We start from the raw sequence: 24,896 nt of genomic DNA, 5'->3' as shown, positions 1-24,896 counted from the left end.
ATAGCATCTCATTGTCTCTTTACTCTGATTTTTTCATTGATTTTTTTTTTAAGCTTCAAGAGTTACTTCCAGAACGTCGCAGCACATGTTATCACTTCTTGCATGACGTCTTTATAGAATTTGGTGACAATGTCGCAGTCCAGGAGAGAGGCCGGCAGCCAGCATCCCCAGCTCCTTGCAGTTTGCGCAGGCGGGGAGAACGCTGGTCGCCTGGGCTTCCCCTAGGGGTCCCTCCCGCATTCTCCGGGATTCCGCCCGCCCCAGGGTCTCAGTCTAACAGAAGGACCTGGGATCCCCCAGGAGCTCCCGACCTCATCTGCCCTACTTGGGCATCCCGCGCGGGAATGTGACCCTGCAGGAGTGGCCAGGTGTTCTCAAGGACCCTGCTGTTTGTCACGGTTTGAACCGAAGCCCCGGGCCTGGGGCGGGTGCAGGTGGGTCCGCCTCTTTCTGCCCCTGGGAACGCCCCTCCGCGCGTGAGGAACGGCGAGGAGGCGTCTTCTTACTGCCCTCGCCTGGTGAGATGCGGGCACTGCTGCCAGGAGAAAAAAATGAAGATGTGAATTCAGTTCATCACTCTTCCCTTATTTATTAAAAGATCGGGACCTTGACCCGCACTGACAGTAATTGGTTTTCCTGACCAGTAAAGACATTCAAATAAGATGAAGCTACTTACACCTGTGTTTTTACCATTCCTTTAAAATGCCATCATTTCACAACTATGTGAAAATCCCTGCCATCTATCCTGCACGGCATTTATACAAGGCTGTATTTAAGTTGATACCTTTTTTTGTTTTGTTTTTGAGACAGAGTCTGACTCTGTTGCCCAGGCTGGAGTGCAGTGGCGCGATCTCGGCTCACTGCACTCCCAGGTTCAAGCGATTCTCCAGCCTCAGCCTACTGAGAAGCTAGGATTAAAGGCGCGCCACCACGCTTGGCTAATTCGTTGTATTTTTATTAGAAACGGGGTTTTACCATTTTGGCCAGGCTGGTCTCCAACTTATGACCTCAAGTGACCCGCCCTTCTCGGCTTCCCAAAATGCTGGGATTACAGGCGTGAGCCACCACACCCAGCCCAAATCGATGCTTTTTACTGAGAGATGACGGGAATCCTTAAATGCAATTATTATCTGCCTTTTTAAAATTAGAGGGATGCTGGGTTTAACATTTTTCATTTAAGATCACAGAGAATTAAAACAATAATTTCTCCGTAGGTAAATTTTCTTTCAAATAGCAATTTGGATTATTGGAAAATCCCCTAAGTAGGCATCTTTAATAATTGTGTTATTAAAATAAAAATATTTTAGAACAATTGAAGCAGAACATTAATGGAATGTAAACATTGTCGCAAGAATGAAAATTTCTTTCCGCTTTGGTATTAGGTATTTATTCATTTCTTTGTTTTTTGTTTTTTGTTTTTTTTTTTGAGACAGAGTCTCGCTCTTGTTACCCAGGCTGGAGTGCAATGGCACGATTTCGGCTTACCGCAACCTCCGCCTCCTGGGTTCAAGCAATTCTCCTGCCTCAGCCTCCTGAGTAGCTGGGATTACAGGCACGTGCCACCATGCTCAGCTAATTTTTTGTATTTTTAGTAGAGATGGAGTTTCACCATGTTGACCAGGATGGTCTCGATCTCTTGACCTCATGATCCACCCACCTCGGCCTCCCAAAGTGCTCATTTCTTATTAGAGTTGGCCTTTTGAAGATTACTTCAAAATTAGCTTTCCCCACCGTCTTCAAGCAATGTCCTTGGCTTACTTAAATATTGAAAGTAAACTTGCAGACAAGTTGAAAATGATCTAAGGAATAGTTTTCCCCATATATATATAAATTAAATGATTTGTTAATAGCCATATTTGAGCAGCTAAATAAAATAGAATGAATTTTTAAATCTTGGATTAAATTGTTCAAACTGGCCTGGTGAGGTGGGTCATGCCTGTCATCCCAACACTTAGGGAGGCTGAGGCGGGCAGATCACCTGAGGTCAGGAGTTTGAGACCAGCCTGGTTAACATGGTGAAACCCCGTCTCTACTAAACATACAAAAATTAGCCAGGCATCGTGGTGTGTGCCTGTAATCCCAGCTACTCGGGAGGCTGAGGCAGGAGAATCGCTTGAACCTAGCAGGCAGAGGTTGCAGTTAGCCGAGATCGCACCATTGCACTCCAGTTTAAGCAACAAAAGCGAAACTCTGCCTCAAAAAAAAGAAAAAAAAAAAGGAAGAAGAAAAGAAAATTAGCTGGGCGTGGTGGTGCGCCTGTAGTCCCAGCTACTTGAGAGGCTGAGGTGGGAGGATCGCTTGAGTCCAGGAGGCAGAGGTTGAAGTGAGTCAATATCGTCCCACTGCACTCCAGCCTGGGCAACGGGGCAAGATCATGTCTCAAAAACAAAAACAAAAAAATAGATAAATAGTTCAAGCCAGGATGGTGGCTCACGCCTGTAATGTCAGTACTTTGGCAGGTCGAAACAGGATTGCTTGAAGCAAGAGGCTCAAGTCCAGCCCAGGCAACATAGCAAGACCTTGTCTCTACAAAAAACAAGGAAAAGAAATAGATGGGTGCAGTGGCACACATAGTGCTAGCTACTCCGGAGGCTCAGGTAGGAGGATTGCTTGAGCTCAGGGTTCCAGGCTGCAATGAGCCATGATGCCCTACTGTGCTCCAACCTGAGTGATAGAGTGAAATCCTATATTTAAAATTTGTTTTAAAAAATTTAAAAAGTCGTTCAAGCATCGTATATGCTTAAGAAAATGTCATTATATAAATGAAAAATTATCTGTAATCAACTCCAGATTCAAAAATTCTGTGAATAGTTATGACTGTAGGTCAGGTCATTTAGTTACAAGTTTTAAAGTTCATTTAGGACGTGGTGGCTCACACCTGTAATCCCAGCATTTTCAGAGGCCAAGGCAGAAGGATCACTTCAGGCCAGGAGTTCAAAATCAGCCTGGGCAACATAGCAAGACCCCATCTCCGCAAAGTTTAAAAAGTAGCCAGATGTGGTGTTGCGCACCTGTAGTCCCAGATATTCGGGAGGCTGAAGTGAGAGGATCTTTTCCTTTTCTCCAAGCCCATTTCCGATGTCAGCCATAATGAAAACAAGTCTGAAGGACGGAGGTGTGTGGTGCAAAAAAAAATCTAATCTTCCAACTTAAATTAGAAACTAAAAAATATGTGTGTAAATCTGGGAGAAGAGGAAAGAAGAAAATGATCACTTATAAGATTACTTGGATTGAGAAATATCTAGAGGCCCAGGATAAATTAGCATGAAATAAACACAAATCAACCAGCAAACCTCTATACGATTATTGAGTACTTAATTTGTACAGAACTGTCTAAAAGAAACAGAGATCAGCCAGGGACAGTGGCTCATGCCTGTAATCCCAGCACTTTGGGAGGCTGAGGCGGGCGGATCATGAGGTCAGTAGTTCGAGACCAGCCTGGCCAATATCGCGAAACCCTGTCTCTACTAAAAATACAAAAAATTAGCCGAGCATGGTGGTGGGCACCTGTAATCCCAGCTATTCCGGAGCCTGAGGCAGGAGAATCACTTGAACTGGGAGGCAGAGGTTGCAGTAAGCTGAGATTGCACTCCAGCCCCCAGCCACAGTGCGAGACTCCATCTCAAAGAAAAGGAAAAAAGAAACAGGGAAACATAGGAGGGGTACACTAATGATCCATATGAGCAGAAGGAAAGGCAGTGCCACGTCCAGGATCTAACGACACAGGCCAGGAGACAGGACTAAGGTACGTTATGGTAAAGGAAGGCAGGAAGGAAGGAAATAGGGGGAAAAAAATCACACACACACACACACACACATCCCAGCACTTTGGGAGGCCAAGGTGGGAGGATCTCTTGAAGCCAGGAGTTTGAGACCAGCCTGGGAAACAGCAAGACCCCATCTCTATGGAAAGAAAAAACAACCCTAAAAAACTAGCTAGATGTGATGGTGGTGTGCCTGCAGTCAATGTGCCTGTAGTCCCAGGTACTGAGGAGGCTGAGGTGGGAGGATCACTTGAGCCCAGGAATTGGAGGCTACAGTGAGCCATTATCACACCACTGCACTTTCACCTGGGCAACAGAGTGAGACCTTGTTTCAAAATATTTTAAAAAAATCATATTAGGCTGGGCACGGTGGCTCACACCAGTAATCCCAGCACTTTGGGAGACATATTCTGGTCTCTGTGCAATAAAACTAAGATTCAGAACTCAGATTTAACTCTTTTAGAGAATGCTAAATTCAGACTGAAAATGGCTGGCTCATTCATCTATAAGCAGAATAATTTAAAACAGTCACATTTATTCATTATAAAGCATTCGGAACTTGGAAGACTATGATCTACTATTTTAAAAAACTGAGCCAAAAAGTATATATTGCTTATAAAATATTTCCATTTTTCTTGGACTGAAACACAATGAATACCTCAACACAGCCTGTGCAATAAGCAGCTTTGATATTGCTTCACAGATTCCTAATGCCTGAATGACTGACTCCACCGTGACTCAGCTGCCTCAGGTTGTAATCATAATTCTATGCATTCTAAAAGACTGTATTTTTGGATGCAACTATACTATAGGATTTACAGAAAACAAATCAGTATACCAAGATAAATACACTTCAATGTGAGGTTTTAACTGATACCAGAATGTCAAATCGTCTACCTATTGTCCACTGACTTTTTTAATTTTATTTTTTTGGAGAGACGAGGTCCCACTATGTTGCTTCGGTTGGTCTCGAACTCCTGTGCTCAAGTGATCCTCCTGTCTCGGCTTCCCAAAGGGATAGGATTATAGACATGAGCCACCGTGTCTGGCCTGTCCACTGACGTTTAAAACGTTCTACCTAGATTTTGCCAAGAATGCCAATATTCAATGACAATCATCTGGGTATTCATGAAGCTTTCAAAATATAGGTCCCTTCTTAGGAATAGAAAAATAAAATAAAATACAGGTCTTTCCCCTGCCTTGCTGGGCCATAGCTCAGATGTGCAAAGTAAACAGAATTGTCAAGAGGAAAAAAATTCCTGCAAAATATGTTGCAAAAGGCTAGGCATGGTGGTTTACACCTGTAATCCCAGCACTTTGGGAGGCCGAGGCAGGTGGATCGTTTGAACTCAGTTCAAGACCTACACGGTGAAACCCCGTCTCTACTACAAATACAAATTAGCCAGGCTTGGTGATGTGCACCTGTAATCCCAGCTACTGAGGTGGGAGAATCACTTGAACCTGGAGGTGGAGGTCGCAGTGAGCCGAGGTCATGCCACAGCACTCCAGCCTGGGTGACAGAGCCACTCTGTCCCAAATTAAATTAAAAAAAAAAAAAAAAAGTAAAAAGGTACACAACCAGGTCCTCTTACTTTCCCTGACTTCCTCTGTAATATTCCTTTTGAGATCAGTGTTTTTCAAACTTCTGTGGGCATAGCCTCACAGGGTCCTTATTTAAGACATTCCCTAGTCCTACACCCAACAAATTCTGATTCTTGGTCTGGACAATCAGGGGGCAGGAATGTTGCCTTCTAATACCCCCAGTGATTCTAACACAGGTAGATCAGGCCACTAAGCAACACTGTCTCCTTTTGTTTTTTGAGACTGAGTCTCAAAAAGAGCTTGACTGAGTTTGGTTTATTAGACTGTTTTTTGAGACTGAGTCTCTGTACCCCAGGCTGGAGTGCAGTGGTGCAATTTCAGCTCACTGCAACCTCTGTCTCCTGGGTTCAAGAGATTCTTGTTCCTTAGCCTCCCCAGTAGCTGGGATTACAGATATGCACCATCAAACCCGGCTAACTTTTGTATTTTTAGTAGAGATGGGTTTTCACCATGTTGGCCAGGCTTGTCTTGAACTCCAGACCTCTGGTGATCTGCCCGCCTCAGCCTCCCAAAGTGCTGAGATTACAGGTGTGAGCCACCATGCCCCGCCAACACTGCGTCAAATTCTTCCTCTTGGGATCATGACTTACACGGATCTCTAAGCACCCAATATTTTCTCTTTATAAATATCAATCTTCACAGAGATTATTTCCTTAGGTGCATACTCTGCTTAGCTCCCTTCCTGTCAATAGGCCTGCCACTGAGGAAAACACCCAGCGCTCAGAGCATAGGCTACACTGAAGTTCAGGTTTAGTCATTATTGATTTAAAAAAAAAGCTCAACAGTAGGTTTATCTTACTCAGAGGTTTCCAACAGATTTTATTTTGCAGACCACTGGTTTGTAGCTTTTGAGGACCAACATCTGTATCAATTCCTATAAAATGTCCAGTCAATTGCAGTTCCGTAGCAGGCTCTTCCAGACTGCACACCATGCTTATGGCTGGAGGTCCAGGTGTGCATGCATAAAGGCTGCCCGCTGGTTCCTGGAGGAGGGCGTGTCCCAGATACAGCCTCTTCCAGGAGCTTCATCCTCTCAGGGGTCATTTCCTTTGGCAAGAAGTCAGTTTACATGCGCAGCTTTGGTGCCTGTGAGCAGGAAGCACCAGGAACGTGCAGGATGAGCTGCTTTTTTTCAGATGAAGACGGGCAATTGAGGGTCCAGCGCCCTTGTGCTTAGTGACAGGAATCCCTCCTGATCGCTTAGTAGGTTAAAATATAAGGAAGCCTCCTCTTTACGAAACACAGATAACACCTTTTTAGATTGCCTATTTATTCTAGAACTACAAAATTCAATTCAAGAAAATATAGGTCCCATGAAAGACTTAAAAGTTTTATAAAACTAAAATCTAGTTTTTCCTGATAAATTGTACTTTAGGCAAAACCCTCCCAATGCTTCTAAAATAATACTAAAAGGGGCATCTGATTATACAAGAGCAATTTAAAAAATTAAATATTTATTTGAATAACAAGTTTAAGTTCGAGCTGCAATGCTGGCAATGCAGGTTTTTAACACAGATCACAGAAAGCGTGCACAAAAACGTACTGGCGCAAAGGACAAAATAATGCTAAGAATTAGGCTAAGTAGCTGCTGATTTTAAGAAAACAAAAGGCCTGAAATCACTATACAAAATATAAAATGTATTAAACACTACCATCCACAGAACAGTCTTTATTATTGATCATATTTAAAAATTATCTGCGTAGTTAATTATATATTGAATTGTAAATGAGTATCATACATGAACCTCCTTTTGGAAGGCAATTCCTTGTAGTACTATAGAACATCTAATTACATTGCAAAAAGTATGCTTTTTTGCTATCAATAAAGAAAAGTTAATAGTATTACTGTAAATATCAGGAAGGCTACAAAAAAAGAAACAAGATTTCTTTTTTGTCTTCAAAGTGTTTTCCATGCAGTGAAGCACTTGCCGTGTTGAACTGAATGCACTACTGGAGAATGTCCTGGGTCCAAGATGCTCTTGAGAGACAAGACTAGGCTTTCCAAACCAAAGACTCAAAGGAATCATGCAACCCTCTTATGACTGGGATACTGTCATGTGCCACTTACCAATGCCGTCTCTCCAGAAAACCATTCAAGACACTTAAAAAAAAAATCAGACTTACATGATAAATATACACAAAATGAAAAGACACCAACTGCTATCTGACACGACTATTGGTAATGTCTGTGCTATGTGAAAGCACCTTTAAAAAGAGCCTATGCGGCAAGAGATAAGTGTCTAAAGATTCAAAATGAATCAACAGTATTGGATAACAATATAATTCTCAACTCAGAAGCTGCCTCAAGATTAGGTGCATCTTCAGTTAATGTAACAGGAAGAAAAGGCAATGGATTTTATTTTATTAATTGTATCCACTTACAAATCAACCTAAGGTCACCCGATGTGTAGACACAATGAGATTTTTGTTGTTTACAGTCTTTAATTGAAGTGATGATAAAGGAAATAGAGCTATTTAAAAACAAAACCAAACAGCTATTTCTGTCTAGATTAAGAGGTGGCCCCCGGTGTGGGATTCACATTTTGAGTGGCCACTTGCGGTGCGACCTCGATGATCCGGGGTTTGTCTATGATTCTGGCTGTGCGGTTGCCCTTCTCTACAATCCCAATAATCCATGCTTGGTGGCCTTCACCATATTTGGGGGACTTTATCTCTGCACAGAACCGGGCTGCTTGCTCACGTGGTAAACAGATCAGAAGGCCGCCTGGCAAAAGAAAACAAGATGACTGTTAGTGTTGCCACAACAGCAGCTTCTCTGCCTCTACTGCTTCTGCAGAGATCCAACCTCCATCAACAACTTGCTGCCACCTATATGCAAGTAGCTCTTCCCATGCAACTAAGAAGGCTTTTTTATTTTTTATTTTTGAAACAGGATCTCACTCTGTGGCCCAAGCTGCAGTGCAGTGGTACAATCACAGCTCACTGCAGCCTCAAGGTCCTGGGCTCAGGCAACCCTCCTATTTCAGCCTTCCCAGGAGCTGGGATTACAGGTCTGCACCACCAAGTCCGGCTAAGTTTTTGCAGAGACGGGTTTCACTGTGTTGCCTAGGCTGGTCTCAAATTTCTGGGCTCAAGTGATTCACCTGCCTTGGCTTCCCAAAGTGCTGGGAGTACAGGCATTAGCCATTGCACTCAGCCTAAGAGGCCTGTTCTATGCTGTAATTAAAGCAATTGCTGGTAAACTACACACACACACACACACATGTGCTGAGTCATTGCACTCAGCCTAAGAGGCCTGTTCTGTGCTATAATTGAGCAATTGCTGGTAAACTACACACACACACACACACACACACACACACACACACACACTCTAAACTGCGAAAATGACCTATTTGTGAACCATGTAACACGATGTAGGGGTAAGGTGTTTGGGTCTTCAATAATCCATGTGGTAGCTATTTTTTCCATGCTACACTGAAATAAATATTGACAAAATAGAAATTCTGATTCTCTACGTCGACTCTCTCATCTTACTAAGAATGCTTTTTTGTATTTTTAAAAAATTCAAGATTCATGAAACAGTGTATGCCCCAGGGTATCAAGGTTCCAGTCCTGACTCTCAATATCTTCAAAAGAGAAAAAGTATAAAACACATTACAATAAACCTTTGTTGCTCTTTCCAGTAGCTAGGCCAGAAAAGTTTACATTTTTCTAAGTAGAAATATGATCAGGAAAAAAATGTACAAACTACTTCTACAAAAGAAGTAAAAACCTTGTGGCCGGGTGTGGTGGCTCACGCCTGTAATCCTAGCACTGTGGGAGGCCGAGGCGGGTGGATCACCTGAGGTCAGGAGTTCAAGAACAGCCTGGCCAACATGGTAAAACCCCATCTCTAACAGTAATACAAAAAGTAGCTGGACGAGGGAGTGTGCCTGTAAACCCAGCTACTCTGGAGGCTGAGGCAGGAGAATCCCTTCAACTGGGGAGGCAGAGATTGCAGTGAGCTAAGATCGTGCCACTGAACTCTAGCCTGGGCAACAAGAGTGAAACTCCATCTTAAAAAAAAAAAAATGTAAAAACTTCTCATTTCTGAAGAAAGGAAGGAAACAAATGTAAGTGGCTGATAACATTCATTAATTCATTCGATTTCCATTCAGTGCCCAATTTTGTGGCAGAAATTGTCCTGGACAGACCCTGAACCAGCAAGGGAAAGAAAACCCTGCCCTCTTGGAGCTTACTTCTAGAAAACAAGTTAATCTGTTTTTTTAAACAGGAAGCTGAAAGGTCCTCTATAAAGGCTGCAAGAGGCCTGGTGGAGTCCTGAAGTCCCCTCACCACTGCACAGGTCGACGTGAGCAGGGCTTCATGGTCCCAGCACTGGTCTCTGCTCCTGGTCTACTCTGGAATCTCCCAGGGAGCTTTCACAGATACTGCGGCCCAGGCTTGCCCCAGACAGATCTCACCATTTTTGGGAGGCTGGGGCTAGGCATGCATATTTTTCTTTCTCAGTTTTTTTTTTTAAACAGAGTCTCACTCTGTTGCCCAAGCTGGAGTACAGTGGTGTGATCTCAGCTCACTGCAAGCTCTGCCTCCCAGGTTCAAGCAATTCTCCGGCCTTAGCCTCTGGAGTAGCTGGGATTACAGGGTGCATACCACTATGTCCAGGTAATTTTTGTATTTTTAGGCAGGCACAGTGGCTCATGCCTGTAATCCTAGCACTTTGGAAGGCTGAGGCGGGCAGATCACAAGGTCAGGAATTTGAAACCAAACTGGCCAACATGGTGAAAACTTGACTCTCATAAAAATACGAAAGAAAAAAAAATTAGCTGGTGTGGTGGTGCATGCCTGTAATCCCAGCTAGTTGGGATGCTGAGGCAGGAGGATCGCTTGAACCCAGGAGATGGAAGTTGTAGTGAGTAGAGATTGCATCACTGCACTCCAGCCTGGGGGACAGAACAAGACTCTGTCTCAAAAAAAACGGTTACACCATGTTGAGCAGGCTGGTCTCGACCTCAGCGTCTTAAAGTGCTGGGATTACATTCATGAGCCACTGCACCCTGCCCACAAGTGTACTTTTAAAATCCCAAGATGATTCCACTCTTTTGCAGAGTAGAAAACTAGAGATCTAGAGGAAATAGAAAAAGAGAAAAACTGAAAAAAAGAAAAATAAGGAAACTTAAAAGATCAAACATTCAAGGTAAAAGGAACAAAGGGGGCAAAAGAAAAATGGCACTTAGGAGGATGCACTGCCTGGCTCCATCTGAGGCCACAGGAACAGGAACGAGCGATGGCAGATGTGGGCCTATGGGTGGGGGCCTCGAGGCCAGCAGACCCTGCTTGAATATCTGCCAACATGATGAAGAGAACGTCCCACAAGTTACAGACAGACGTGGCCACCAAATTAATGAGGAAACAAAAGGAACTTAAGCTTAGAAAAATGATAAGGGATATAAAAGCTACTGGGGCGCACGGTGTCAGACCTACATTATAGGCTGACGGCTCTACCTACGCTTGTTCCATCTCTCGTTTTTCCTCCATTTATATTTCCTCTAATAAATTACTGCACATCTAAAAAAAAGAAAAAGAAAAATGGTACTTTTATCCTATTGCATTCTTTTTTATTCTATTTTTTTTTCTTTTTTTTTTGAGGCAGAGTCTTGCTCTATTGCCCAGGCTGGAGTGCAGTGGCATAATCTCAGCTCACTGCAACCTTTGTCTCCCAGTTTCAAGCCAGTCTCCTGGCTCTGCCTCCTAAGTAGCTGGGATTACAGGCATGTATCACCAGGCCCAGCTAATTTTTAAAATATTTTTAGTGTAGATGGGGTTTCACCAGGTTGGCCAGGCTGGTCTTGAACTCCAGACCTTAAGTGATCTGCCCTCCTCAGCCTCTGAGGTGCTAGGATTACAAGCATGAGCAGCTGTGCCTGACCCCTTTTTTCTGTCATTCTTAAAAACAACTTGAGACATTTTTCCAGGAAAAAATATCACCTGTTCAAAGTAACCTATGGGTATTATGGTTAATTTCAAATGCAAAGCTTTCAGTGAAAATCGAATGCTGACTTATTTCCCCCATCACCATATTCCTACAGAACACTCAACTTCAGCAAGGCTGCTGCATCCGCCCAGGATGGCGGGGACGAGACCCAGCGGGAGGAGGGGAAGCCACTAGCTGCTACGGAGGCCGCGATCGGCAGCATGGACCTCCGACAGAGTGGGGGCCCACTCAGGGCGGGGCTGCTGCTTTCTGGCCGAGCCTTCCGTGGGCCTCACTATTGAGTCCTCAGACGGGCCCAGCACCCTGTACCTGAGGTCTCCGGGCAGGTCCCGTGCATGAGGCCGAACATGTTTCCACAGGCCTTGCTCACCGCAGCCATCTTGGCCAGCACCGGGAGGTTGTGAATGACGAATGACACCTCGTTTCTCTGCTGCTTGGCCAGGTTCTGCGCGTGGCCCAAAATCCCGAAGCCCGTGATGTCAGTGGCCGCATGGGCGTTGAATGTGTGCATGAGTCCTGCAGCTGGGAGAGAGAGGGGTGATTCTGAGAATAAACACCTTTCCTCAGCTCAAAAACCTCATGTCTGAAATTGATCTGCAACTTCCTTGTCAGGGAGATGACATATCTGAATAATGAAAACGCAATGTCGTAAAGTCAACCAAAGCCAGAGTGAAATTCAGAAAGTTTTTATTTCAGTTTGAGCCACCTGAAAACTATCAGAAGCTTCAATCCATAGTAACTTTCCAGTAAACTAAAAAAGATCACCCTAAAACCAAAGACCAGCCCCACCCCAGCCTTTGTTTTTTTGAGACGGAGTCTCTCTCTGTTGCCCAGGCTGGAGTGCAGTGGGGCAATCTCAGCTCACTGCAACCTCCACCTCCTGGGCTCAAGTGATTCTCCTGCCTCAGCTTCCCAAATAGCTGGGACTATAAGTGCATGCCACCACGCCCAGCTAATTTTTATATTTTTAGTAGAGACAGGGTTTCACCATATTGGCCAGGCTAGTCTTGAACTCCTGACCTTGTGATCAGCCTGCCTGGGCCTCCCAAAGTGCTGGGACTACAAGTGTGAAACACAGTACCCAGCCAAGACAAGCCAAGCAGTTTTTTTCTTTTTTAAAGGGATCCTGTGTTCAACTAAGCAAGAAGGACAAGCAGTTTTTTTTTTTTTTTTGAGACAGAGCCTCGCTCTGTTGCCAGGCGCCAGGCTGGAGTGCAGTGGCGCGATACTGGCTCACTGCAACCTCCGCCTCCCTGGTTCAAGCAATTCTCTTGCCTCAGCTTCCCAAGTAGCTGGGACTACAGGCACACGACACCACACTCAGCTAATTTTTGTATTTTTAGTAGAGACGGGGTTTCACTACATTGGCCAGGACGGTCTCGATCTCTTGACCTCATGATCCGCCCACCTCGGCCTCCCAAAGTGCTGGGATTACAGGCGTGAGCCACCGCGCCCAGCCCAACTAGCAGTTTTTAAGAAGGCCTCACTCAGTATCAAGGTATTCCCACTAGAGATGAATTGCGTGAAACTTTATTTTTAAATTTCTTTTTCTTTCATTTTAAAGAGACAGAGTCTTGCTCTATTGCCCAGGCTGGAGTGCAGTGGTGTGATCACAGCTCACGGCAGCCTTGTCCTCTTGGGCTCAGGTAATTGTCCTGCCTTGGCTTCCCAAAGCACTGGGATTACAAGTGTAAGCCACTGCACCCGACCTATCATTTAATTTAAAAAAAATTACAGACTTTATATTCTGGAGCAGTTTTGGGTTTAGAGAGAAATTAACTAGGAAGTAACAGGGAGCTGCCATTATCCTTTGCCCCAGGTTTGGCCTATATTAACGTTGCATTACTGTAGTGTATTTGTAAGTGAATACTAATACATGACTATTAAGTAAAGTCAGAGGACACTAGGGTTCACCCTTTGTTGTCAATTCTACATATCCAACATTACTGTATCACGCAGGGAACTTTAGTGCCCTAACAATCCCGAGTGCTCTGCCTGATCCCCTTCTTCCCCGATGACCTCTGGCTGCCGCTGATCTTTTGTCCATCTCTACAGTTTTGCCTTTTCCAGAACATCATAGAGTTGGAATCCTTCTGTATGGAGCTTTTTCAGACTGGCTTCTTTCACTTAGTCATATGCACTTAAGGTTTCTCCGTATCTTTTCATGGCTTGATAGCTCATTTCTTTTTATGGCTCAGTAATATTCCATAGTACAGATACACTACTGTTTATTTATCCATTCATCCACTCATCTACTGAAGAAAGGCATGTTTACTTCCAAGTTTTGGCAATTATGAATAATGCTGTTATGAACATTTGCCTGCAGGTTTTCGTGAGAATTTAAGTTTTCAACTTCTTTGAGTAAATATCAAAGAACACAACTGCTGCATCATATAACAAATTTAGTTTCATAAGAAACTGCCAAACTCATTTTCAAAGTGGCTGTCCCATTTTTCATTCCTACCAGCAATGAATGAGTTCCTTCCTGTTTCTCTACATCCTTGCCAGCAGCCGGTATTGTCAGTGGTTTTTTTTTAGACAGGGTCTCGCTTTGTCACCCAGGCTGGCTGGAGTGTAGTGGTGCCATCACAGCTTACTGCAGCCTAGACCTCCTGTGCTGAAGTGATCCTCCCACGTAGCTGGGACCGAGGCGCAAGCTACCATGTCCAGCTAATTTTTGTATTTTTTTTTGGTAAAGATGAGGTTTCACCATGTTGGCCAGGCTATTGTCCGTGTTTTGGATTTTAGCTGTTCTAACAGGTATGTAGTGGCATTTCATCGCTGCTTTAATCTACAATCCCCTACCGACGTGTAACACTGAGGTTCCTTTTATGTTTATTTGCCATCTGTATACCTTCTTAGGTGGTGTCTGTCAAGTCTTTGGGCCATGTTTAAATTGCGTTTTTATTATTGCTTTTTAAGAATTCTTTGTATATTTTGAATACCTGACCTTGAACAAGTATTTGGCAAAACTTTTCTCCCAGTCTGTGGCTTGTCTTTAGTTGTTTATGTTAATAAAGCCAAACTTAATAATTTTTTCTTAACAGATGGTGCTTTCGGTGTTGTAAGTCATCACCAATCCCGGCACCACCTAAATTTTCTGAGCTGTCGTCTTCTTCCAGGTTTATATTCCTGTGTTTTGTTCAGGTCTAGGGCTCCTCGGCGTTCAGGTCTACGGCGCCTTGGCGTTCAGGTCTAGGGCTCCTCGGCGTTCAGGTCTACGGCGCCTCGGTGTTCAGGTCTACGGCGCCTCGGTGTTCAGGTCTAGGGCTCCTCGGTGTTCAGGTCTAGGGCTCCTCGGTGTTCAGGTCTACGGCTCCTCGGTGTTCAGGTCTAGGGCTCCTTGGTGTTCAGGTCTACGGTGCCTTGGTGTTCAGGTCTACGGTGCCTCGGTGTTCAGGTCTACGGCTCCTCGGTGTTCAGGTCTAGGGCTCCTTGGTGTTCAGGTCTACGGTGCCTTGGTGTTCAGGTCTACGGCGCCTCGGTGTTCAGGTCTACAACTCCTCAATATGGTTTGGCTGTGTCGGCACTCAAACCTCATCTCGAATGGTAATCCCCTCATGTCAAGAGAGGGACCTGGTGAGAGGTGACTGAATCATGGGGGCGGTTCCTCCATGCTGTTCTTGTGATAGTGAATGAGATCTCACAAGATCTGATAGTTTTGTAAGTGGCAGTTTCCCCTGCTCCTCTCTGCCCTGCTGCCTCATAAAGAAGTACCTGCTTCCCCTTCACCATCCACCATGATTGTTAAGTTTCCTGAGGCCTCCCGGCCACGCAGAACTGTGAGTCAATGAAGCCTCTTTCCTTTATAAATCACTCAGTCTCGGCTATTTATAGCAGTGTGAAAACACACTAATATACTCATTTTGAGTTAATCTTTATGAAAGGTACAAGATCTGCGTCCAGAATCATTTTTTTCATGTGAATCTTCACGTGTTCCACCACCATTTGGTGAAGACTCTTTTCTCCAATGAATTGGTTTTGCTCATTTGTCAAAAATCAGTTGACTATTGTGGGGATCTACCTCTGGGCTGTCTATTGTGTTCCTCTGATTTATAACATTTTTAATTTTTTTTGACATATGGTCTCGCTCTGTCACCCAGGCTGGAGTGTAGTGGTATGATCACCACTCACTGCAGTCTCAAAATCCCGGGCTCAAGTAACCCTTCCACCTCAGCCTCTTGAGTAGCTGGGACTACAGGAATGCGCCACCATGCCCAACTAATTTGTTTTCTTTCTTTTTTTTTTTTTTTTTTTTAAAAAAAAGACGACATGGGGTCTATGTTGTCTAAGGTGGTCTCAAACTGCTAGACTCAAGGGACCCTCCTGCCTCAGCCCCCTGAAGTGCTGGATTATAGGCGTGAGCCACTGTGCCTGGCTATAACTTTCTTACAAGTAACAACAAATTACAGAAAATTTTTATTTCGAAATGAATTGTTAAAAAATAGGTAAAAGATAAATGTGTTACATTTCTCTGGTAGAACATTATCCAGCCATTAAAAATTATATATAGGCCGGGTGTGGTGGCTCATGCCTGTAATCTCAGCACTTTGGGAGGCCAAGGCAGGCAGATCACTAGGTCAACAGATCGAGACCATCATGGCCAACATGGTGAAACCCTGTTTCTACTAAAAATATAAAAATTAGCTGGGTGTGGTGGCGCGCACCTATAATCCCAGCTACTCGGGAGGCTGAGGCAGGAGAATCTCTTGAACCTGGGAGGTGGAGGTTGCAGTGAGCTGACATGGCGCTGCTGGCACTCCAGCCTGGTGACGGAGCAAGACCCCGTCTTGAAAAAAACAAAAAAAAAAGAAAAAAAAGAAAAAAGAAATCATGTATACTAGGAGGCTGGGCGTGGTAGCTCATACCTGTAATCCCAGCACTTTGGGAGGCCAAGGTGGGCAGACCACCTGAGGTCAGGAGTTCGAGACCAGCCTGGCCAACATAGTGAAAACCTGTCTCTACCCAAACACAAAAATCATCCGGGTATGGTGGTGCACACCTGTAATCCCAGCTACTAGGGAGGCTGAGGCAAGAGAATTGCTTGAACCTGGGAGGCAGAGGTTGCAGTGAGCCAAGATCCCACCACTGCACTCCAGCATGGGCAACAGGTTAGACTCTGTCTCAAAAAAAAAAAAAAAAAAAAAAAAAAAATTATGTGTACTCGGATATATAAGATGGGAAACATTAGTAATATCAAATAAGTAAAAGCAGACACTCCAAATATATATACTAACCACTTATATAGGAAAAACACTAACCACTACTTTAAAACGACAATAGTAAACCACAAGCCAAATGTGAAAAACGTCCTGGAAGAATACGTAAAAATGCTAGCAGGAGCTGTTTCAGGAGGAGGGACTATAGACAACTTTTTTCTCTATTATTTCCATTTTCTAAAAACTTTTCTGTAATAAGCATGTAATTCTTGCATGGTAGAAAAAATTTATAAAATAAATGGGAGGAGAAGACATATTCAAAAAGCTTCTTAAACGCAGTGTGCCAATGTAAACTGTGGTGAACACTTTGGAAGAGTGTGCCACTATCTATAAAAGCTGAGCCAGTACTGATCTCTCACACGTGCATCAGAGGGCTAGGCTGAGGAAGTTCACAGCAGTCACCCCCTGTCAATCAAGACAGCAGGGAAGGCAGTGGAAAACCGGATAGCAGTCAAAAGGAATCTACTACAGCTACATACAATAAGGAGACTCTCAGCAACAATGGAGGATAAAACAAGTAAAAAAAACGCAAAACTAATTCTTTAAGAACACAAGGGCTGTGTGATAAAAAATATTCTAAAATGCAAGAAAATAAACACAAAATTCAGTGGTTACCCCTAAGCAGGAACACAGGGGTTGGGATGTGAGTGGGGACACCTCTAGGTCATGTTCTGGAAATAGCTCCAGTATATTAAACTTTTTCAATTTCCATTCTGAACGTTGGTTTGCTTCCAAATCTTACATGGGTAACCCGCAAAAATGCTTTTTTTTTTTTTTTAGCCAGAATCTTGTACGGTCGCCCAGGCTGGAGTGCAGTGGTGTGATCTCAGCTCACTGCAGCCTCCACCTCCCGGGTTCAAGCAATTCTCCTGCCTCAGCCTCCTGAGTACCTGCGACTATAGGTGTGCGCCACCATGCCCAGCTAATTGAATTTTTAGTAGAGACGGGGTTTCACCATGTTGGCCAGGCTGGTCTCGATCTCCTGACCTTGTGATCCCACCCATCTTGGCCTCCCAAAGTGCTTGGGTTACAAGCGTGAGCCACCACACCTGGCACCCACATAAATGCTTTCTAGAAATAGTTCCTGTGGCATGTCAGAGGTTAGGACTTCCTTCTTAATTATAAACCACTGTAGGTTGGGTACCATCTGCATGATCTATAGAACGCCAACCTGGTACCAGGAGAAGACGGTCTGTAGTCACTGACCAAAACTCTGGCCACCTACCCTGAGACTCTATGTGGTCTGCAAAGCCTAAGAAGACATTTACACTCCTGGACCCCGGGACCGAAGCGCCCTTCCCTGAGACTGTGTGTGGCCTGCCAAGCCTATGAAGACATTTACTCTCCTGGACCCCAGGATCTAAGCGCCCTTCCCTGAGACTGTGTATGGCCTGCAAAGCCTAAGAAGACATTTACTCTCCTGGACCCTGGGACCAAAGCGCCCTTCCCACCTGCCATACCTGTCCTGTTGAGCCTTGCCATGTTCATCATCGCCTCCTGGTAGGCCAGCTCTACATCTTCTTGGGTGACAACTAGCTTAATCTTATTCCATTTCTCAGGCTAATAACAGTGGTGAGGGAGAAAAGGGGAAAATGTGATTAATATTTACTTCTAGCCATTGACAAAAAGAGCACCTTTTTCTTAGTTAACTTCTAGAGAGTTTAATTTGATACAGAAAATTTTCCAACTCTTAGATTTTTCTGTGGATTGCATTGTAAGTGTCCGTGAGACCTGTCAGCATGGAGTCTTTTCTGTTCTCATCCCACATTTCTGCAATCCAATGCTGTCATTTACTGGGTATGTGCAGCCTGCAGGACATGCAGCAGCACTGCTGTACATGTGGCGTAGTGTCTCGCTAGTGCAGACGGACTCGCCTATCCCTGACACTCCTTGCCTTGCCTGCTTCCAGCTCCCAGCTAGCTCAGTTCTGTGAGGTGTGGCTGGAAGGCACCTCCGGGCAACAACCCTATAATGGCCTTCCATTCTGCTCCCCGTCACTGGGAGAGAGGGAAAAACAGCTCAAGAAGGTGGCAGCCTTAGACAATTTCTCTACCCTGCTACATTAAGCTAAGATATACCTGGTTGATGAAAAAGGTGCAATTATTGATTATTCTCTTTCAACTGTTTCTTAGGACTGGTAGTTTCAGGTGATAGTTGTAGAAATTCAATGTACCACAATATGTGAGAATATACCACAATCTTAATTTGTGGGTTGTTATGGCAATGAAGAAAACCAATCTTACAGCATGATTATACCTCACTGGAAAAATGACTGAGGAGACATATCCTCATTCTAGATAGATTCATTCTCCATGAGATAATTATTCTGAGTTATGAATCAGTTTAAAAAAGACAAAACTATCAAACAAAAACAACCAAAAACTGCAAAAAACAATTTAAGCTATCGATTACTCTGGATTTATTTGTATCCCAAACACCATGCTTTTCACAAATTCTCCTCCATATTATTTCTTAGTGATGTCTAGGACATGAAAGACGAAGCTATCTCAGGGCCAAGTAAACAAAGCTAACCCCTGCCTAGCAAATTCTTTATAGAAATATCTTAAAGCCCCAAGCTGGGGCTCACCTACTGCAGTCAAGCATTCCGTAAGCAAAACTGTTATTTAAAGAATATGAACAAGTCCTAGAATTTCTTTAAGGACTTGACTAATATTAACTTCCTGGATATGCAACTAAAAATACCTCATTTCCCAAATCCTCCAACAAAAATTACCCGCAAACATACCATTCCCCTCCCTCCGATTACAGCTGTGGTTTACTCACAATATCCAGCCACTGGTGCACAGCCACTGCCACCTGTGTCCCCAGGGGTTTCGTCAACACCAGCACGTCCCCTGGCACTGCATTGTCTGGCCTGAAGAAAAGAGAAAGGGTGCATTCTAGTCAAACTAACTGAGGAGATGAACTCATTGTCATTAACACAAGAGAAGGAATATTCTGTGAAAAATATATTTGCCTTTGCATTTACTTAAATTGAGGCCAACTACTAGCAAGTATGGGACAGAGCCTTGCAACCTGCTACTGAGGCTATTGCTAGAACAAAACATTTAGCTGTCAGGCTGGGTGCAACGGCTCATGTCTGTAATCCCAGCACTTGGAGAGGTCAAAGTTGGAGGATCACCTGAGCCCAGCAGTTAGAGACCAGCCTGACCACGTCTCAAAAATAATATATACATATTTTTTTAAATGAAAACATTTAGCCTTCAAGGACTTCATTAGGCCCAGATTTGCCCTCAGCCACATACGAGTGTGTGTGTAATTTTCACTACAGACCCACTGGCATTCCAAAGTGATCTGAGGCAACAAAGCTTCTGAAACAGAAGTGCTTCTTTAGGATCACTGATATGCTACAGACTCAGGTGGGATTTTTCAGCCCATGGGATTTGGTGGCAATTTGTGGGTCTAATGTCTTGGTGATTTCTGCATCCATGTTCTCAAATTCAGACTGATCAATTTTGAGTTTCCTACGTGGCACCCAGGTGCCTTAGGGGTCCCTGTCTTAGAAACAAAAGGCAATACTAAAAAGGCAGCTCTCAAAGATGATCACTGGTCCCCAAAATCAAACATCTACCAGATTTGCACCCGCACTACCCGGCAGCAGGTCTGATAGCTGTGCCTTTACCAGCTTCAGGAGCTGAGCACATCAGTGTTCCATCCCCTGACGCTGGCCCCTCGAGTACTCACCCAAGTCGATGAAAACAAAGCCAGGGCCGCAGACTTCAGTACCAACACCAGCTCCCTAGCTCAATCTATACTATTTGTATCCACTCTCAGCTTTGAAAAATAGAATTCTGTGACTATGCAAGAAACTTGTTTTCCAAAAACCAGACCTGAAGACAATTGTCTTTCAATTCAGACTCAGTTGTACCATAAAGCTGGTATTTTTTTTTTTTTTTTTTGAGAAGGAGTCTTCTACTCTGTCACCCAGGCTGGAGTGCAGTGGTGCAATCTTGGCTCACTGCAACCTCTGCCTCCTGGGTTCAAGGGATTCTCCTGACTCAGCCTCCTGAGTAGCTGGGATTACAGGCGCCCACCACCATGCCCGGCTAATTTTTTGTATTTTTAGTAGAGATGGGGTTTCACCATGTTGGCCAGGCTGGTCTTGAACTCCCGACCTCAGGTAATCCACCCACTTCGGCCTCCCAAATTGCTGGGATTACAGGTGTGAGCCACCGCACCCAGCCGAGCTGATATGTTCTTGCACTTCACCAGTTATGTGTAACCTATGAATTTACATCAACAGTTTAAGTGTGATACAACTAGTGGGCTACTTTTAAGTTTAAGGACAATATTTGATGGCATATAGTCAAATGTATAGGCTCCTTCATCTTTTACAAAGAAAACATAGGTGCTGCTGGTCAAAAATTCATTGAAGGCCTGGTGTGATGGCTCATACCTGTAATCTCAGCACTTGGAAGGCTGATGTGGGCGGATCACTTGAGGCCAGAAATTCAAGGCCAGCCTGGCCTATGTGGTAAAACTCATATCTATTAAAAATAAAAAAAGTTAGCTGGGCCTGGTGACACATGCCTCTAATCTCAGCTACTAGGCAATTTGAGGCATGAGAATCGCCTGAACCCAGGAGGCAGAGGTTGCAGTGAGCCGAGATCGTGCCACTGCACACAAGCCTGGGCAACAGAGCGAGAATATGTCTCAAAAAAAAAAAAATTTCTTTTTGTTTTAATTGAAACTGATTTTAACATTTTTTCCCCTCTTTTTTTTTTTTTTTTTTTTTTTAAGACAGGGCTCACTGCAGCCTCAATCTCCTAGGGTCAAGTAATCCTCCCACTTCAGCCTCCCGGTAGCTGGGACTACAGGCAGGTGCCACCAAAATGTGCTCATTTATTTTTATTTTTGTAGGGACAAGGTCTCCTTATGTTGCCTAGGCTGGCCTTGAACTCCTGGGCTCAAGCAACCTTCTGGCCTTGGCCTCCCCAAAGCGCTGGAATTACAGAAGTGAGCTACCATGCCCAACCCCGTCCGAATCTTTTGCCACCACTTAGTTCTAAGTGGAATGTCTGAGAACTACTGATGTAAAACATTTGCTGGGGTCAGGCGCAGTGGCTCACCCGAGGCTATCAGTTCAAGACCAGCCCGGCCAACATGGTGAAACCCTGTTTCTACCAAAATTACAAAATCAGCTGGGAATGGTGGCAGGTGCCTATAATCCTAGCTACTGGGGAGGCTGAGTCAGAAGAATCGCTTGAACCCAGGAGGCGGAGACTGCAGTGAGCCGAGATCGCACCATTGCCCTCCAGTCTGGGCAACAAGAGTAAACTCCACCTCAAAAAAAAAAAAAAAATTTTTTTTTGCTGGGAAAATAAAACCTTGATGTAAGTAAAATGCAACACCCTTAACAGGAAAGCTGTCAGATCAGGACCCTAAAAAGAGCTTCCATCAACTAAAAAATGGGCAAAAGATATGAACACATTAAAAGTTAAAAAAAAGCCACCAAACAGATCAGCACTGACCCAGACATCAGTTAACACACTGTGTTGGTTCAGATGTGGGGAAACTGATTCACTGCTGGTGGAAACGAACTGGTAGCAAAATTACAAGCACACATACCCTCTGACTTAGCAATTCTATTTTGAAAACTTTCTTACCTATAGATTCCCAAATGTACAAAATGACCTAAATGTCGGCAGTAGATTGGCTAGAAATATACAGAGAGGCTGCCTCTGCGGAGAGAAAAGGGCAAAATTCCAAAGGCGCAAGAAGGCTCTGCAATGCAAAGGCCCTCACCAATGCACAGGCGAGGGTCTCTGTACTGCAGAGCCTTCTCACACCTTTAGGATTCTGAACGATGTGAACACAGTACCTTATCCATACCTAACCAAAAAATAAAATACATTAACTGGAGTTTCTACTTCCTTCAGCAAAAAAGACTGGCTTTTCTTAGAGAGACATCAAGTGTGCAAAGTGACAACTTGGAGACAAACTTCTCCAAAGAAGACACACAAATGGGCGGTAAGCGCATGAAAAGATGCTCAGCCTTAACAGTCATCAGGCAGACAAAAATCAAAACCACAGAGATGCTAGTTCACACCTGCTATGCTGGCTAGAATCCAAAAGACGGACACAAAAACAAGGACTGGAGGCGCTGTAGAGAAACTGGGATCCTCATACGTTGCTACTGGGAAAGTAAAATGGCACAGCCATATTGGAGTCCAGTCTGATGATTCCTCAAGTTAAACACAATTACCGCAGATCAGCCAATACTTAGGTATACACCCAAGAGAACTGGCACTAACGTCCACGAAAAACTTACACATGAGTGTTCATAGCATCATTCATAACAGGTAGCAACCCAAAGGTCATTCATAATAGGTGGAAACAACCCAAAGGTCCGCCACCCGAGGAACGGCTAGAGCATGGTACGTCCAATCAATGGATTATGCAGCCACGGAAAGGAATGCAATACTGATTCATGCTACAACATGGATGAACCCGGAAACACGCTGCTACGTGAATGAAGCCAGACACGGCACGTCATGTTGCATGATTCCATTTACACACAATGTCCAGAATAGGCAAATCCCTAGAGACAAAAGTATATTCTTGGTTGCCAGGGGATGGAGCAGGAGGGAACTGGGAGTGAGCTACAGGGCTTCTTTTTGGGGTGACAAAACTGTTCTGGAATCGGATAGTGATGATGGGCACACAACCTTGTGAATACTAAAAACCAACAAGCTGTGTACTTGAAAATGCTGCGCTATATGTTACGTGAAATATACTTCAATTCAACAACCTGAAATGTCTTAAAAACAGGATTAAAGTACTGACACGTGCGACAAAATAGATGACCCTTAAAAATATGCTAATGCTATGCCAAGAGAAAGAATCCAGGATAAGGAAGGGGAGTACAGAGTCACAGCCAGCGAGGATGGGGTTTCTTCCTGCAGTGATGAAAACATCCTATCGTCAACTCTGGTAATGGTTGTACAATTAACCTCTGACACTTATGCGTTAAATGGATGAATCATATAGTATGCAAATTATATCTTAATACATCTTTTTTTTTTTTTTGAGATGGAGTCTCATTGTGTCACCTAGGCTAGAGTGCAGTGGCACGATCTCAGCTCACTGCAACCTCCACCCCGAGGTTCAAGCGATTCTCTTGCCTCAGCCTCCTGAGTAGCTGCAACTACAGGTGCGTGCCACTACGCCTGGCTAAATTTTGTATTTTTAGTAGAGATGGGGTTTCACCAAGTTGGCCAGGCTGGTTTCAAACTCCTGACCTCAAATGATCTACCTGCCTTGGCCTCCCAAAGTGTTGGGATTACAGGCGTGAGCCACTGCACCCAACTGTAACACATCTATTTTTGAAAAGAGAGGAGAGAGAGAAACAGGTCAGGTGACATGAAACAAAAATCGACTTACATGATAAATTCATTGGGCTGGCAGACAGTGGTAGCGACTCCTCCCAGCACAATCCAGGGGTTTAGTACTGTCTGGCCGCCCGTTACAGATGTTCCTGCTTCCTCAGCTGCGTCTTTAAAACCTTGGATAATCAGAGGCATCACTTTATCCCTTTCCTAGCGTTGAAAAAGATACAAATAAAAAGTCAAAGAATTTGGTTCAAAATCCAGAAAAGGTGGTTTTTACACTTACAGTTATAAAAAAAACCCATAAAATCCCAAAGGAAGTCCTGAAAGTTTACGACAGGGCAGGGCGTTAACCAAAGCTACGGGCCAGGCGCAGTTACTCACGCCTGTAATCCCAGCACTTGGGGAGGCCGAGGTGGGCAGATAGCTTGAGCCCAGGAGTTTAAGACCAGCCTGCGCAACACAGTGAGACCCCCTTCTCTATAAAACATGTAAAAAACTGCTGGGCATAGTGGTATGAGCCTGTGGTCCCGGCTATTTTGGAGGCTGAGGCTGCTGCAGTGAGCTCTCTCATCACACCACTGCACTCCAGCCTGGACAACACAAGGAGATCCTGTCTCAGAAACAAACAGCCAGGCATGGTGGCTCACACCTGTAATCCCAGCACTTTGGGAGGCCGAAGAGGGTGGTTCACTTGAAGTCAGGAGTTTGAGACCAGCCTGGCCAACATGGTGAAATCCCCATCTCTAAAAAAACATACAAAATTAGCCAGGCGTGATGGCGCATGCCTGTAATACCAGCTATTTAGGAGGCTGAAGCAGGAGAATCACTTGAACCCAGGAGGTGGAGGTTGTGGTGAGCCAAGATTGCACCACTGCCCTCTAGCCTGGATGACAAGAGCAAAACTCAGTCTCAAAAAAAAACCCCCCAAAAAAACCAAAAGCAATGTGAAAAAATATTTCCCATTGTAATAATTTTATCCAAATGCTGGAAGATGTTCCAG

General features: G+C 44.3%; 1 protein-coding gene across 2 annotated transcripts in view; it reads right to left on the bottom strand.

The window, feature by feature from the left end:
• Positions 1-6,155: 6,155 nt before the first annotated feature.
• SEPHS1 (selenophosphate synthetase 1) overlaps positions 6,156-24,896 on the bottom strand; it is a 32,519-nt gene continuing 13,778 nt past the window's right edge. For both annotated transcript variants that reach the window (XM_064368429.1, XM_064368428.1), the window contains 5 exons: positions 23,949-24,103; positions 19,329-19,419; positions 18,005-18,104; positions 11,635-11,847; positions 6,156-8,091 (listed from right to left, as the gene is read on the bottom strand). In XM_064368429.1, coding sequence (XP_064224499.1) covers positions 7,877-8,091; positions 11,635-11,847; positions 18,005-18,104; positions 19,329-19,419; positions 23,949-24,103 — 774 coding nt within the window. In that variant the 3' untranslated portion in view covers positions 6,156-7,876. The remainder of the gene's footprint in view (positions 8,092-11,634; positions 11,848-18,004; positions 18,105-19,328; positions 19,420-23,948; positions 24,104-24,896) is intronic.

The sequence above is a fragment of the Aotus nancymaae genome, unplaced genomic scaffold, assembly GCF_030222135.1.
Source record: "Aotus nancymaae isolate 86718 unplaced genomic scaffold, 86718_ANA_hifiasm-v0.15.2.pri h1tg000077l, whole genome shotgun sequence".
NCBI classification, from domain to species: Eukaryota; Metazoa; Chordata; class Mammalia; order Primates; family Aotidae; genus Aotus; species Aotus nancymaae.
The sequence above is the reverse complement of the archived record's forward strand: the minus strand, read 5'-3'. Positions and strand labels throughout refer to the sequence as shown.